This window comes from Mastacembelus armatus, chromosome 15 (assembly GCF_900324485.2).
Source record: "Mastacembelus armatus chromosome 15, fMasArm1.2, whole genome shotgun sequence".
Classification (NCBI taxonomy): Eukaryota; Metazoa; Chordata; class Actinopteri; order Synbranchiformes; family Mastacembelidae; genus Mastacembelus; species Mastacembelus armatus.
Window position 1 is genome coordinate 2,187,280 of NC_046647.1, and position 17,941 is coordinate 2,205,220.

A 17,941-nucleotide genomic window follows, 5' to 3' on the forward strand; every position below is an offset into this window, starting at 1 on the left:
CCTGGATCAAGACTAGGCTTTTTGAGTAAGGGTTTGATTACTGCAGTCTTAAAGGCCTATGGTACGTAGCCTGATACTAGAGATAAAACTACCAAGTCCAATAAAGATGAGTTAATTAATAGCAGGGTGTCTTTAAGCAGTCTAGTCGGAATGGGGTCTAAGAGACACATTGATGATTTAGATGAAGCAGCTACTGAAGTGAATTCAGAGAGATCTATGGGAGAGACTATTATTTTACGTCTACTAATCTCCCACTCTAATGACTTTATCTGAACTAAGCACTAAATCAGACAGGATGTCTGGAAACTCATTTAAAAACTCTGAGTAACGGACAGGTGGACGGTACACAATGACAAGTAGAACTGGTTTTTGTGTTTTCCAATGTGAAATTATATTTGATAAGTGGCATTGATAAAGACAGGCAGTAAAATGTCCTGGTTAGATTTAGGGAAAAAAATGTCTTAGTTAGGGTTAGACAATAAAATTTTTCAGATTAATGAAATAAAACGTCTTGGTTAGAATTGGGAAATAAAACATCTTGGTTAGGTTTAGGACATAAAATATCTTGGTTAGGTCTAGGAAATAAAACGTCTTGTTTAGCTCTAGGAAATAAAAGGGGAAAAAAGTACATTTATGTCACTTGCTATATCTAATCACTAACCGCTAACAGCTAACCACTGAGTCCCATTGCTTCCAGTAGGTATAGTAGGCTTCTACTGACCTATATAAATAGGACGCTGATAACACTTATTCAGTAGTAAAATAGTCAAATCGGCTGAATGAATCCATATTAAAACTTGTGGTGTAGAGTGATGGATGGCTCATTCCAAGTGAGGTTGCTCTCCGGGTAAGCGAATCACTTTTGTCTTGCAAGCGTGTCATGTTGTGTGTGTTGTATAGTTCGTCTACAGATTAGCAACAGACTAGCTATAGTTTAACACACCTAAAAACTAACTAAACTCTAAACAATTCATTAACTGCTACATTCCGGTACTAGTCAAGTACCTTTCTATTTTGACCGGTATTTATTGCTATTTCCTGACTTAGCGCTCGTTAGCCTACCGGTTAGCTTAGCTAGCTAGTTAGCTTAGATAACATAGCCTCTCCCTCTCTCTCTCTCTTGCTCGGTGTGCCACATGTTTAGTTATTCCTCTGCCTCCTTTAGCGATAATGATACCTGTAATAAGTGTAAGGTTCTGTTAGCCTTGGAGGCGAGGATCACTGATTTGGAAGCGCGGCTCCGCACCTTCGAACCAAAGCCAGCTAGCCTAGCCCCGTTAGCTGGTGTGGAGCCACCGAGCTCAGGGTCTGTTAGCGGTCCAAGGGCAGCTCCGGAGCAGCCCGGAGAATTAGCCTGGGTGACGGTCCGAAGGAAACATACTCCTAAGCAGAAGCCCACGGCTCATCACCTGCCTGTTCACGTTTCTAATAGATTTTCCCCGCTCAGCGACACACCCGCTGAGAAACCGACTCTGATAATTGGCGATTCCATAGTCAGGAACGTGAAAATAGAGACACCAGCGACCATAGTCAAATGTTTCCTGGGGCCAGAGCGGGCGACATCGAGTCAAATCTGAAGCTGCTGGCTAAGGCTAATCGTAAATATGGAAAAATTATTATTCACGTCGGCAGCAATGACACCCGATTACGCCAATCGGAGGTCACTAAAATTAATGTTGAGTCGGTGTGTAACTTTGCCAAATTAATGTCGGACTCCGTAGTTTTCTCTGGACCCCTCCCCAATCTGACCAGCGATGACATGTTTAGCCGCATGTCGTCGTTCCGTCGCTGGCTGTCTAGGTGGTGTCCAGCAAACGATGTGGGCTTCATAGACAATTGGGCCACTTTCTGGGGAAAACCCGGTCTGGTAGCGAGAGACAGCATCCATCCCACTTTGAATGGTGCAGCTCTCATCTCTAGAAATTTGGCCGAGTTTATTAGCCGACCTAAAGCCTGACAATCCAGGGTGGGAACCGGGATGCAGAGACTCAGTCTAAAACGCCTCTCTGCAGTTTCCTTAGAGCCGTCACTCCCCTCAAACCACATAGAGACTGTGTCTGCCCCTCGAACATATAAATCAAATAAATCAGAAGTTAACAGAAGAGGAGTTATTCATAAAAACTTAATAAAAATTAAGACCACTCCTCTTATTGAACAGAAAAACAGAACTGTCAAATGTGGATTATTAAATATTAGGTCTCTTTCATCTAAATCTCTGTTAGTAAATGATTTGATAACTGATCACCAAATTGACCTACTTTATCTCACTGAAACCTGGTTACAGCAGGATGAATATGTCAGTCTGAATGAATCAACCCCCCTCAGTCATAAAAATTATCATGTTCCTTGAAGCACAGGTCGAGGTGGAGGAGTAGCTGCAATCTTCCACTCAAACTTATTATTAAACTTTCATCCTCAGAACAGTTATAACTCATTTGAGAGCCTCACTCTTAGTCTCTCGCATCCAAACTGGAAAACACAAAAACCAGTTCTACTTGTCATTGTGTACCGTCCACCTGTCCCTTACTCAGAGTTTTTAACTGAATTCCCTGACTTCCTGTCTGATTTAGTGCTTAGATCAGATAAAGTCATTATAGTGGGAGATTTTAACATTCATGTAGATGTTGAAAATAACAGCCTCAGCATTGCATTTAATTCTATATTAGATTCAATTGGTTTCATTCAAAATGTTAATAAACCCACCCACTGTTTCAATCACACCCTTGATCTTGTTCTGACCTATGGCATCGAAATTGAACATCTAATAGTTTTTCCCCCAAATCCTGTTTTGTCAGATCATTCTTTAATAACTTTTGAATTTAAAATGATGGATCATGCAGCGTTTGGAAGAAAATTCCACTACAGCAGATGTTTATCCGACAACGCTGTTAAGAAAATGATTCCATCTTTATTTACATCTATGCCAAGTATAAACATAGTGGAGGGCAGCTGCTTCAATCCCACTTCCTACCAAATTGATCATGTTGTTGACAGCGCTGTAACCTCACTGCGTGAAATGCTTGATTCTGTAGCCCCTCTGAAAAAGAAGTTAGTGATTCAGAGAAGACTAGCCCCATGGTATAATTTACATATTCGTACCTTAAAGCAGGCATCACGAAGGCTGGAAAGGAAGTGGCATTCCACAAACTTAGAAGATATTTTTCTAGCCTGGAAAAACAGTCTACTAACATATAAAAAAGCTCTCCGTAAAGCCAGAACTGCATACTATTCATCACTAATCGAGGAAAATAAGAACAATCCCAGGTTTCTTTTCAGCACTGTAGCCAGGCTGACAAAAAGTCACAGCTCCGTTGAGCCCAGTGTTCCCTTAGCTCTCAGCAGTGATGAATTTATGAGTTTCTTTACAAATAAAATCACAACTATTAGAGATAAAATTCAGCAGATGCTTCCTATACCTGCAATAAATGAATCTTCTACTACAGTAGCTCTTGAATCATCTGTAGGACCTCAGTTATGTTTAGACTGCTTCTCTCCCATAGATCTCTCTGAATTTACATCAGTAGTTGCTTCATCAAAATCATCAACGTGTCTCTTAGACCCCATCCCGACTAGACTGCTTAAAGACACCCTGCCATTAATTAACTCATCTTTATTGGACTTGGTAAATTTATCGCTAGTATCAGGCTACGTACCACAGGCCTTTAAGACTGCAGTAATCAAACCTTTACTCAAAAAGCCTAGTCTTGATCCAGGAGTCTTGGCTAATTATAGACCAATATCCAACCTGCCATTTATTTCTAAAATCCTAGTAAAAGCTGTTGCCAAGCAGCTATCAGACCACTTACACAGGAATGAACTATTTGAAGATTTTCAATCAGGATTTAGAGCACATCATAGTACAGAAACAGCACTGTTGAAAGTTACCAACGATCTTCTCTTAGCCTCAGATAATGGACTTGTTTCTATACTTGTCCTCCTAGACCTTAGTGCAGCATTCGACACCATTGACCACAACATCTTATTACAGAGACTGGAGCACTGGTTAACACAAACCAGTTAACCAGACTTCAAGCCTGTCTAAGTGACATCAAGGCCTGGATGACCAGTAACTTTTTACTTTTAAACTCGGAGAAAACAGAAGTCATTATATTTTGGCCAAAAAAATCTCAGAAATAACTTTTCTAAAATTATAGCTACTCTAGATGGCATAACCCTGGCCTCCAGCACTACTGTAAAAAACCTTGGAGTTATGTTTGACCAGGACATGTCCTTTAACTCACACATAAAACAAATCTCTAGAACTGCATTCTTTCACCTGCGCAACATTTCCAAAATTAGGAGCTTCCTGTCTCAAAATGATGCAGAAAAACTAGTCCATGCATTTGTTACCTCAAGGCTAGATTACTGTAACTCATTACAATCTGGAGGTCCCAATATCTCCATAAAATGCTTCCAATTAATCCAGAATGCCGCAGCCAGAGTCCTGACAGGAACTAGCAAGAGAGATCATATTTCTCCTATATTGGCTTCTCTTCATTGGCTCCCTGTAAAATATAGAATAGAATTTAAAATCCTTCTTCTCACATACAAATCCCTTCATAATCAAGCTCCTTCATACCTTAAAGACCTCATAGTACCATATTATCCCAATAGACCACTTCGCTCTCAGAGTGCAGGTCTACTTGTGGTTCCCAGAGTTTCCAAAAGCAGACTGGGAGGCAAAGCCTTTAGTTATCAAGCTCCTCTCCTGTGGAACCAGCTCCCAGCCTGGGTTCAGGAGGCAGACACTCTCTGTACTTTTAAGGCTAGACTTAAAACCTTCCTTTTTGACAAAGCATATAGTTAGGGCTGGCTTCAGGTAACCCTGAACCATCCCTTAGTTATGCTGCTATAGGCCTAGGTTGCCCGAGGACCATCGGTGCACTGAGCTCCCCCACCCCCCAACCCAGCCCCCCCCCCCTTCCTCTCCTCCCACCTCATGTATATTCCACCATTGAATGTCACCAACCTTGTGCTCTCTCTCTCCCCTAGTTTGTGCTCTCTCCCTCTCTCTCTTTTCTCTCTCTCTGTACCTTCTGCAGGTGTTCCTGGTCCTGGAGCTGTATATCGCTGATGTGCAGTTGCTGGTCCCACCAACCTGCAGTGTCTATCTGTTGTTTATTGTTGCTGTTTTTTTCTCTCTGCTCTATCCACTCACCCCAACCGGTCGAGGCAGATGGCCACCCAAACTGAGCCCGGTTCTGCTGGAGGTTTTTTCTTCCGTTAAAGGGAGTTTTTCCTCTCCACTGTCGCCAAGTGCTTGCTCATAAGGGAATTGTTGGGTTTTTAGTTTTAGTTTTTGTAAAGTGCCTTGAGACGATTTGTATTGTGATTTGGCACTATACAAATAAAACTGAATTGAATTGAATTGAATTGAACTGAATAAATAGCTCAATGTGCAGCAAAGGTCCTTGAAATTCAAATTTTCACTCAAGTAAAATAGCCAAATTATCAGAGCAAATGTGCTAAGGTATTAAAAGTAATAATATTTATTATACAATGTCACCCTCTTACTGTTAGATATTATGATGTATGTTATTAGGAGAACAAGCACTAACAGTCTTGGAGCACAAGGTGAGGGCCCAGAAGGGGTCTGGATAAACGAGAACTTGCAGCTCTGTGCTACAGTGACCTGATTACTCTACTAAGAAGGTTCAACTAAACTGCAGCTCAATTACATGTATGAAGTTTAAGATTAATCCAACACAGGTGATTCATAGGAATGCTGGATCAAAATTGTCTGTGCAACTTCTTTACACCTCATTTTTATGTTTTTTACAGTTTGATGTTTTGGGTTACACAGTACTACAATGGTTAGCACAGTTGCTTCAGCAAGAAGAAGCTACTGTACATATAATTGGTGGTGTTTGTTTGTCCTAAACAGGGGCGTAGCCAAGGCATGGCCACTGGCCCACTTTGGCCAGGGTATTGGCCCCACATTGCTGGATGGGGTGCAGTGTACAGGTAATGAACTCTCTCTGGCAGAGTGTCCTCATAACAACTGGGAGCAACACAACTGCGACCACATGGAAGATGCGGGGGTATCCTGCAACCCATACACAGGTCAGAGTCAGAAAAAGTACCACATACTAATTCACATATAAATATTAAATGAGATTGCAGTTATTACTTTAGGAAGGAACTGCTTAAAACAATATGATGTCAAAAAGGAAAAAGGCAGGAATAACATTTTTATCCTAATTATTTAAGCAAAATATCTAGACACGATAAGTCAAAGGCAACTGCATTATTTACTGTTGATTCTTGAAGATGGTTCTGACTTGAGATTCCTTGAGACTTAACCTCAATTGGACATGTGTTCAGAAACTGAGAGGTCATATGTAGGCCATAAGACATAGCTATTATATAGTAGCACTTACATGACGGTTACAGTCATGTAAGTGCCCATTAAAACTGCCTGGGAAGAGATGTCAAAACCATTCCGTGATGCCTTGTTCACACATTCAAACATGCAACAGAGAACGTTTTTGTTTGAACCCTTCTAAACTTTAAAATGTAAAATGTATGGGCCCTAAAAAATAAATCCAAATTGTACTTCCCACTTGTCCTCTAGCACCACCACAAGTTTTAGGTTTTGAGTGAAATGCGTGAAGAACTGTGAAATGGGCATTTACAGAGGTTAAAAATAACTCAGTACATTTACTCAACTACAATACTTAAGTACACTTTTGAGGTAACTTTAGTTTCTAGTTATTTTTCATAATCAGTATAATATTGATTACCATTGGGATTGCAACCACAAGGGGGCACAATCCAGTGTCTTCATGTGCCGGTCCCAAGTCCGGGTAAATGCAGAGGGTTGTGTCAAGAAGGGCATCCGATGTAAAATTTAAGCCAAATCAAACATGCGAATCACAAATATGACTTCCAAATATGACTGGTTGCGGCCCGGGTTAACAATGACCGCCACTGGTGCTGTTGACCTACAGGGTGCCAGTGGAAATTGGACTACTGTTGGTCGAAGGAGAGGAGGAAGACGTGTTCGTAGGCAAAGACAGAAGAGGAAGGGCAGGAGTGTAGGACTTAGAGTAGGGACTTTGAATGTAGGGACTTTGTCAGGGAAAACTAGAGTTGGCTGATATGATGGAGAGAAGAAAGGTGGATATCTTGTGTGTTCAGGAGACCAGGTGGAAAGGTAACGAGGCCTATAGATTAGGAGCAGGGCTCAAACTGTTTTATCATGGTGTGGATGGAAAGAGGAATGGAGAAGAAGGAGGATTTTGCCAGGAATGTTCTGGAGGTGAAGAGAGTGTCAGATAGGGTGATGAGTCTGAAGCTGGAATTTGAAGGTGTGATGTTGAATGTTGTCAGTGGTTATGCCCCACAGGTAGGATGTGAGTTAGAAGAGAAGGGGGATGGATGAGGTGATCTAGGGTATCCTTAGTGGTGAGAGAGTGGTGATTGGGGCAGACTTCAACGGACATGTTGGTGAGGGAAACAGAGGTGACGAGGAAGTGATGGGTAAGTTTGGTATGCAGGACAGCAATGCAGAAGGACAGATGGTGGTAGACTTCACAAAAAGGATTGAAATGGCTGTAGTGAACACATTTTTCCAGAAAAGGGAGGAGCATAGGGTGACATAGAAGAGTGGAGGCAGGCGCACGCAAGTTGATTACATCTTGTGCAGACGTTTCAACCTGAAAGAGATCAGTGACTGCAAAGTAGTGGCTGGGGAGAGTGTAGTCAGACAGCATAGGATGGTGGTGTGTAGGATGACTCTGGCGGTGAGGAAGATGAAGAGGACAAGGGCAGAGGACCAAGTGGTGGAAGTTGAAAAAGGAAGAGTGTTGTGTGGCTTTCAGGGAGGAGCTGAAACAGGCTCTGGGAGGTCAGGAGGTTCTTCCAGATGACTGGACAGCTACAGCTAAAGTGATCAGGGAGACAGGTAGGAAGGTACTTGGTGTGTCATCTGGAAAGAGGAAAGCGGATAAGGAGACTTGGTGGTGGAATGAGGAAGTTCAGGAGTGTGTTGAGAGGAAAAGGTTAGCTGAGAAGAAGTGGGACACTGAGAGGACAGAAGAGAACAGACAGAAGTACAGGGAGATGCAGCGTAAGGTGAAGGTAGAGGTGGCAAAGGCCAAACAAAGGGCGTATGAGGATTTGTATGATAATTTGGACACTAAGGAGGGAGAGGTGGATTTGCACAGGTTGGCGAGGCAGAGAGACAGAGATGGGAAGGATGTGCAGCAGGTTAGGGTGATTAAGGACAGGGATGGAAATGTGTTGACAGGTGCCACAAGTGTGATGGAAAGATGGAAGGAATACTTTGAAGAGTTGATGAATGAGGAAAATGTTCGAGAGCACAGAGTAGAAGAGGTGACTGTTGTGGAGCAGGAAGTAGCAAAGATCAGTAAGGATCAAGTGAGGAAGGCGTTGAAGAGGATGAAGAGTGGAAAGGCAGTTGGTCCTAACGACATACCTGTGGAAGTATGGAAGTGTTTAGGAGAGGTGGCAGCAGAGTTTTTGACTGGGCTACTTAACAAGATCTTGGAGAGTGAGAAGATGCCTGAGGAATGGAGGAGAAGTGTACTGGTGCCCATCTTTAAGAACAAGGGAGACGTGCAAAGTTTTGGAAACTACAGAGGAATAAAGCTGATGAGTCACACAATGAAGTTATGGGAAAGAGTAGTGGAGGCTAGGCTGAGGTCAGAAGTGAGCATTTGTGAGCAGCAGTATGGTTTCATGCCAAGAAAGAGTACCACAGATGCGATATTTGCTTTGAGAATGGTGATGGAGAAGTACAGAGAAGGGCAGAAGGAGCTGCATTGTGTCTTTGTAGATTTGGAAAAAGCGTATGACAGGGTGCCGAGAGAGAAGCTGTGGTTTTGTATGAGGAAGTCTGGAGTGGCAGAGAAGTATGTTCGAGTGGTGCAGGACATGTATGAGAGCTGTAAGACTGTGGTGAGGTGTGCTGTAGGTGTGACAGTGGAGTTCAAGGTGGAGGTGGGACTGCACCAAGGATCGGCTTTGAGCCCCTTCTTGTTTGCTGTGGTGATGGACAGGCTGACAGATGAGGTTAGACAGGAAGTACAGACTAAACTAAAACAAAGTAAGTGGCTTTAAACACCATTCTGCTGGTCCAAAGTCCTCTTTTCAGATGAAAGTACATTTTGCATTTCATTTGGAAATTAAGGTCCCAGAGTCTGGAGGAAGAGAGGAGAGGTACAGAATCCATGTTGCTTGAGGTCCAGTGTAAATTTTCCACAGTCAGTGGTGGTTTGGGGAGCCATGTCATCTGCTGGTGTTGATCTGTGTTTTATCAGGTCCAAGGTCAGCACAGCCATCAACCAGGAAGTTTTAGAGCACTTCATGCTTCCCTCTGCTGACCAGCTTTATGGAGATACTTATTTCATTTTCCAGCAGGACTTGGCACCTGCCCATACTGCCAAAAGTACCAACACCTGGTTTAAGGACCATGGTATCCCCGTGCTTGATTGGCCAGCAAACTCACCTGACCTAAACCCCATAGAGAATCTATGGGATATTGAGAAGGGGAAGATGCGAGACACCAGACCCAACAACGCAGAATAGCTGAAGGCTGCTATCAGAGCAACCTGGGCTTCCAAAACACCTCAGCAGTGCCACAGACTGATCACCTCCATCCCACACCACATTGCTGCAGTAATTCATACAAAAGGAGTCCCGACCAAGTACTGAGTGCTGTACATGTTCATACTTTTCAGTGTTCCAACATTTCTGTGTTTAAAATCCTTTGTTTTATTGATATGAAATAATATTCTAATTTTCTGAGATCTTGAATTTGGCGTTTTCATTAGCTGTAAGTTATAATCATCAAACTTAAAAGAAATAAATACCAGAAAGATATCAGTCTGTGTGTAGTGAATCTATATATGAGTTTCACTTTTTGAATTGAATTACTGAAATAAATCAACTTTTTGATGATATTTGAATTTTATTGAGATGCACCTGTAATTTTGGTCCTTATTTTGGCAATTAAAACGTTTGTACTTTTACTTAAGTAAAACTGTGATTTTTACTTTTACTTAAGTAAAGGATCCGAGTACTTCTTTCCTTATAATGATGTTCCCATTAGTCTCAGCTGTTTTTCGTTAGAATTAGCAAATGTTAGGAAGCTAACATGGTAAGTAAAGTTGGCAAATACAGTAAATGCATTTGCATTGTATTGGCATGGTATGTTAGCATTAAAATCCGAAGCTCTGTGATGCCTCTTAGAAATACCAGTTGGTCCAAAGTTGTCTGCTCTCTGAGTATGTGATCTACTACAGTACTGGTGTTTTCCTGTGTGGCTGCAGACGGAGCCATTCGATTGGTGGGAGCAGACAGTCAATGGGAGGGTCGTTTGGAGATTTATCACCAGGGAGAATGGGGCACCGTGTGTGATGACAACTGGACTGAGATAAATGCCCAGGTAGTGTGTAGACAGCTGGGCTTGAGGTCAGTGCACCACTACATCTGAATCATTACACCTTTGTGCCTTAGGAGCTTGTGAACTATTCCAAATGTTACAGCAGCAGAGAAGTAGCAGCAATACTACATACAAGTATTTACTGGGTATATATAATAAGAATATAATCAAATAAAATAAAAACTAATGACGTAACAATTACTATGTGCCATCATGTCTGCAGATGATCATTCTTGCCAGGTATTCAAGTTTTATTTTCCTTGATAAAGATAAAGAAATAGAAGACTCATCAGCTTTTTTTAAAACCTTATATACTTTTTCTGGCTTCAAGTTGTGGTAGCAGCAAGTAGTCCACATGTAATTCTCACCTGTAGTTTCCTCCATATATTTCTCAAGGATCCCAAAGCATTTTCGGGGATATACTATAATCTCTCTAGCATGTTCATAGTCTGCACAATCTTCTAAGTTTTGTATGTCTCTGGAATACTAACTGTGGATTTAGAGCAATTTTTGGTCCTTGGTCATTCAAGCCAAGTGACTTTTATTTGGTGTTTCAACTATGTACAGTGAATACAGTGCATAGTGAAGTCAAACATTCCTCCAGGAACCATGTTGCTACATTGCATAAAACAATACATAACTATACAATGTCACACATAAAACTACATAAAGTGGACAAGTTCACGCAAACAATGCAAAGTGATAGTGAGTAAGGTGAAAAACAGGATTGTGCAATAAACTTATACACTGATCAAAATTATAAACGCAACACTTTTGTTTTTGCCCCCATTTTTCATGAGCTGAACTCAAAGATCTAAGACTTTTCCTATGTACACAAAAGGCCTATTTCTCTCAAATGTTGTTCACAAGTCTGTCTAAATTGGTGTTAGTTATCACTTGTCCTTTGCCGAGATAATTCATCCACCTCACAGGTGTGACATATCAAGATGCTGATTAGACAGTGTTGTGTATTATCCCAGAAATCTAAGGCCACGTGTAGGCTAAATATGTATCCTGTGTATATGTTACTGAAGACCTGTCCATATAAAGGCCATATTAGAGATTGGAGCTAAAAGCAGGAAAATACCAAAATAATCTAAGGGAACAGGTGTGGTCAATGGCATGCACGTAAAACCAAGTATAGACATGACTGAGACTTGTCTAAAATAAGTCTTAGAGATAATAAATGTATATCACAACTAAATAAAGAATGGACAACAGGGGAAGCCTGTCCATCTATAGGAGACAGAGATGAGTGGGGCATGGTCCCCCAGCATCTTGAAAAAGGAATGAAGGGAGAATGAGACACAGGTATGTCTAAAAAAGGCAAACTAATAGTGGTAAACCTGTGTGACCATAAAATGAAAGAAGGTGGTCCAAGAGGTGGAAACCGTCTAGTATTTCATCTGTAGTTACACTGTATTTACCTACTTGTTACAAATGGTAGTTACCCATCACATACTGTAAGTTTCCTTTTATTTACCAAGTAAATTCTTAGTAATTAGGTGACTGTAAAAGGAAGGGTTACCCAGTGGTCAAACCTCGGATCCAGGAGGAACAATGCGGTTTTCGTCCCAGTAGTGGAACACTGGACCAGCTCTATACCCTCTCAAGGGTGCTCGAGGGTTCATGGGAGTTTGCCCAACTAGCTCACATGTGCTTTGTGGACTTGGAGAAGGCATTCGACCAGGTCCCAAAGTATGGGATCCGGGGCCATTTGCTAAGGACTATCCGGTTTCTGTAGAAACGGAGCAGGAGTTTGGTTCACATTTCTGGCAGTAAGTCAGACCAGTTCCCAGTGCATGTTAGACTCAAGCAGGGCTGCCCTTTGTTACCGGTTTTGTTCATTATTTTTATGGACAGAATTTCTAGGCGCAGCCAGGGGCCAGACGGAGTCCAGTTTGGGGACCACAGCATCTCATCTTTGCTTTTAGCAGATGATGATGTCCTGTTGGCTTCATCGAGCCAGGACATCCAGCCTGCATTGGAACGGTTTGCAACCGAGTGTGAAGTGGCTTGGATGAGAATCAGCATCTTCTAGTCCGAAGCCATGGTTCTCAATCGGAAAAAGGTGGCTTGCCATCTCCAGGCCTGGGGAGAGATCCTGCCTCAGATGGAGGAATTTAAGTATCTTGGGATCTTGTTCACAAGTGAAGGAAGGACGGAACGTGAGATTGACAGATGGATCGCGGCATAGGCAGCAGTAATGAGGTCGGTGCACTGGTCCATTGTGGTGAAGAAGGCCTTTTGGCTCAGCTCTTGATTTACCAGTCAATCTACGTTCCTACTCTCACCTGTGGTCATGAGCTTTGGGGGACGCCAAAGTGGCGCCTGGGTCGGAACACCTCGGTGTCCCCCTGGAAGAGCTGGAGGAAGTGTCCGGGGAAAAGGAAGTCTGGGTATCCCTGCTTAGGCTACTGCTCCCGCGACCCGGCCCCGGATAAGCGGAAGAAGATGGATGGATGGATGGATGGATAGATGGATGATTCAAGATTTCATCCAAGATTCAAGATTTTTTTTTTTTACCAAATTTCTTCCTCGAAGATGAGTGTTCCGAACTATTCTTCCAGTTTTTAGTAATGCGTTGGACAGTTCTTAACCAAATGTTTGTAGTTTCAGCAGTCTCCTTAGATGTTTTCTTTGCTTGATGCATGCTAATAATTTGACCCTTCTGAAACAGATTAACATATTTTCCACGACCACAGGATGTGTTTTCCGACATAGTTGTTTATGAAATGGGAAGCTACTCACTGCATCGTTACGGGTTAAATAACTTGTTGCCAGCTGAAACATAATCATCTGTGTAGTAATTATCCAATGGGAGGCTCTTACCTATTTGCTTAGTTAAATCCAGGTGGTGCCTTTTTTTTTGGACGGGCAGTGTATATACTTAAGTAAAAGTAAAATTGCAGATTTTAAAAACTACTTTGAAAAGTACAAGTACACAAAAAACCTACTCAATTACAGTAACGTGAGTAAATGTAATTCGTTATTTTCCCCCCCTGCAAACCAGTGAACTAATTATAGTCCACTGACCAGAAGCCATTATGTAACCGGCCACTTGCCAGACATAGAACATTATTTTGTATTTGGCAGAAATGGAGCACATGCCATATTTCTGGAGGAACCACAGCTTGGTTGAAGTAAAGCCCTAAACTTACCAGCTTGTTACCTTTTGCTGTTTTGCCGTCATTGGGAAGGGGCTGGCCGGTGTCAAGGATGGTTGATAATTATTATTATTATTATTATCATTATTAAGACAAATGTGAATTGTTTTCATAGGGTATGATCATATTTGTATCTCAAAGCAACACAAATGTACATGCATACTATCGAGCCAATAATATTATTATACAAACAATGCATCAGTAACCAATGAGACTGCATCAATGTAAAATTCTTCAAAACTATAATTGATAATTTTTTTTCATTTATTAAAAGAATATTTAAATGTATAAATGGCCTTGCCCCAGATATAATCTGCCAGTGGATACAAAAATATAATAAGAATGGTGTGAAGGCCAGAGGAGAAAAAGTGGGAACTGTGTAATTTAGAGACATGAAGTGTAGATTGCTAGATTTACACTAGAGGGTTGTATACACATTTTATATATGGAATTTTGCGTAAAGTTATATATGTGAATAATTTCATGGATAAATCAATACTAGCAATGATTAATTGATTAACTGTGGGTAACAATGCCTAGTGTATTTTCCCACAAAGAATAAACATGTAAAATAAAAAAATAGTGCTTGTACCATTGTTGTGGCAGCACAAAAACATAGGCCAAAGACATACAGCCATCTGACCTCACAATCAGCAACATTAACTAACATCTTTTTACCAGCTTATAACTTTTGAGAATTACTGAAAACTCAAAAAACCTGTGGGTTAGAACGAAACAATGCTGACATGCAGTGGCACATAGTTGCATATGTTTAATCAAATAAATATGAAACAAAAAGCAGATCATTACTAGATTAAATTGGGGCCTGACACAAAATGACATTCATTTTGTTATATTACATACAATAATAATAATAATAATGTGCAAGTGTTTGTGTATTTTCAGCCAAGGCTCATACAGAGTACCATTAGTATGCATGCATCTTTCAAATTCTGGTTGTATAAAAACTTAATTGTATCTGCAATTTATAAAAAATGCTACTGTTTCTGTTATTATAGATCAGTCAGCAACCTAAGTAAAGATTTAGCAACCATGGGTGATTGCATAAGAAGTTGGTTGCCAGTTATTTACCTGTGTTTTGGTGATGTTGTTGTTTATACCATTAAAACAACTGTTCACACAGAGATAGATGTTCTGTGGTCATGCCTGCAGAGGCCAAGCAGAGGTGGCTCCTGATGGGATATATGAAGAAGGTAGTGGGCTTATCATGCTGGACGAGGTGCAGTGTCTGGGAACTGAGACTAGTTTACTGGCCTGCACTCACTCTGAGTGGGGCCAACATGACTGCTTCCACAGTGAGGACGTAGGTGTTCGCTGTAAGAGGGATGGTGATACCAATGAGATACCAGAGCATGTGCGTCCTGGTGGTGAGTACACAGTGGTGGAAGTTAAAGTAAGAAGGCAGATAGTTTCAGTCTCTGCCTATTAGATTTGTCTGTATTCTCCTTGAGAGGTTATTATAACTCATATCTGAGAACCTCATGCCATGATTAATTGTGAACAACACGATAGCATGATTTTTCATGTTTGTTTGCAGGCCCTCTGGTTCGTTTGGTTGGTGGAGAGAGCAGGAAGGAGGGTAGAGTGGAGGTCTTCATCAATGGCCAATGGGGAAGCGTGTGTGATGATGGCTGGAATGATGTCAGTGCAGCTGTAGTTTGCAGACAGCTGGGATTCACGTTAGTAAGATTACCCCTTCTCTGATACTTCTACCAAAGAAAGCAAGAAAACAGCTCATGGAGTGTTCAAAATAGAAAGAGTTCATTCTCTTGAGAGCATGAACCTGCCCAGGAAATTACATGGAAATCTGTACAGCCTTACATAGACACTGGCATTAGTGTACGGTCTTTGTCTTGTTTGTGTGCAAGTGAGAACTTGTGATGGTGGCACTACATGAACAGGGCAAAATAGTTTTAAAAAAAATAGTCAGATGCAATAGAGCAATAGAGAGATCTAAAACCAAGAAATATGAAATAACGTACTAAAACACAAAATACAAATTTAAAAACGATGCAATTCACAATTCAGTTTATAACAGAGATTTGAATGATCTAAAGGAATTGATCTCTTGGAGAAGGTTATCCTAAGTGGTATAGTCTTGATTACAAGGCCCAGTCTCCTATGGTTTTTAGTAGGTATGTCCTGATCCAAGATCAGAAATGGGCGACGATGGAAGTATTTTTTTTACCTGACTGGTATTGACTAGTGGTGGAACGGATCACAAAACTCACAGTTCGGATCACATTATGGGTTTTGAGCCATGAATCGGACCATTTTTTGGATCAGCAAAAAAGGGGAGGAGACAAATGTAATTTGCTTTCCATTTATTACAAGAACAGTACAGCAAGGAACTTTTGGTTTTAACGAAAATAGCCTATAGAATGATTTTGACAAAAATAAAACCTGTCTAATTAATTACTTAAAAAGCAATATTGGCAATATCAGCAATATCAGCAATATCATGCCAAACTGTGGGTCGTGATAGGTTGCACACCTAGTATTGACAGTAGTAACAGAGCTACGTTCAGTGCTCCCAAGTTGATAACTAAAAATAAACACTGCAGAATACAGTGAGTTCACTCATCACATTTTAATGTAATGTACTCAGCAGAATTTGATTTGTATTTATTGCTACTGTGAATCTTAAAATTAAGCTATTAAATCAATTTGAAGTGGAATTGTGATTACATTACTCATTTTGAGCATTCTAGATTTACTCTTACAATGATGCACAGTGGTAGTGAGCTACTGTATTTAACACATTTTAGTTTGTTTACTTGATTATTTAGTGAAAAGGCTAATTAAAAACAATGTTGCACTGTCATAAGAGCCATGTAACATTTTTTTAGTTTGTTTAGTTTGAAAAAAATCACATTATAAAACAGCTTGGATGCACGGATACATTTTTTCTTAATACACTGCAGCCCTATTCAATTTTCAAACATATATATTGGCTTGACTTAAATTACTTTAATGTACTTGAAGTGTGGACTATACAAATGTGAAAAATACAAGTGTCACATTGTGACTACGATACTCAATATTAAATGACTAAAACACTGGAAAAAACTCTGATTGGGGCATCCCTAGTTTTTAGGCTTGACCAAGGACCCACTAATAGCATTTTTATTACAGGAACTTAACAAGCTATAACCTGGATATCCTCATGTCCATAGTGTGGTCGAATTCAAAGGACTGAGGTGGATGGTTGCACTTTGCTTTTCCAGTGTACTTTTTCATTTTCTGTTTCTGTTTAGCTGAAGGCAGGATTGCACCCCTCCCCAGACACCTAGCCAAATGTGCAGAGAATGCAGAGTTAACAATCATACTGCGGTAATGGAGACTGTATTAGCAGATTATCAAACAGCTGCTGAACAAGCAGAACATAAATTTGCAGAGTATTGTAGAGTATTTGTAGAGGTTGAGTCATGGCAACTGGACTTCTAGGTTTTAGGTCGAAACATTTCACTACTAATACAAGTAGCTTCCTCAGTCTAAGAGAAAGCTGGTATGGAATCTCCAATTTATCCTTCAGGTTGGTTTCACTCCGCCCTTAGTCCCATAGGCTCATTAGGTGAGCTGTGTAAATGGGATGAAAGTCATTACTTTCCACATTCCTGAGTTGGTTTCACTTCACACCAGGCCTGAATAGGCTCGTTAGGTGAACAATAACAATAACAATAGAAGTGAGCTCAGAAGAGGGTCTAAGGAACTAATGGTAGACTCATATGACCCCTCTGATCCACCAACTGGCTGCAGAGTGTGTCCTCCCTGGAAGACATTTGATGTGTTCCTTAATTTCCTGGGAATGGATGAAAGGGCAGCCTGGTAGACTGAAGACAGGTTATGTCTGAGCCCCCCACCCCTGTTAAGGGAGGGTTTCTCCACTTGTCATCATCACTATCTTCAAAGTGAGTGTCCTGTGTCCTTTAAATGGAGGTGCACTGCTGATTGTGGTTCTGAGAGGCTGCTCCACCTGTGTTAGGCAAGGGAAAGGAGGAAACACACTTGAAGACAGCCCTCAAAACCTGTGGCTACCCTAAGTGGGCTTTCAACAAAGTAACATCCATATCAGGCAGAAAGACAAGAGAACAAGCAGAAACTCAAGGTCCACAGAGGAAAAACCTGGTCATTTCTCGTGTAGTGTGTGTTTCAGAGAGACTTAAACAGATTTTTGGGAACCATCAGATACCATTTCACTTCAAACCCACCAACACACTGAGACAGGGACTAGTTCACCCCAAAGACTGGACACCAAAACAAACGAGAAGCAATGTTGTATATGCCACCCAGTGTAAGTAAGAATGCTCAGAATCCAAACAACCACTTAACAGGAGGATGGCCC

The 17,941-nt window shown here is 41.1% G+C and overlaps 1 protein-coding gene across 1 annotated transcript in view; it reads left to right on the plus strand.

Annotated features, from left to right (window-relative positions):
- LOC113131487 (neurotrypsin) overlaps positions 1-17,941 on the plus strand; it is a 47,235-nt gene that overhangs the window by 14,829 nt on the left and 14,465 nt on the right. Inside the window, exons 7-10 of the mRNA XM_026308791.1 lie at positions 5,885-6,063; positions 10,296-10,437; positions 14,749-14,963; positions 15,134-15,275. Coding sequence (XP_026164576.1) covers positions 5,885-6,063; positions 10,296-10,437; positions 14,749-14,963; positions 15,134-15,275 — 678 coding nt within the window. The remainder of the gene's footprint in view (positions 1-5,884; positions 6,064-10,295; positions 10,438-14,748; positions 14,964-15,133; positions 15,276-17,941) is intronic.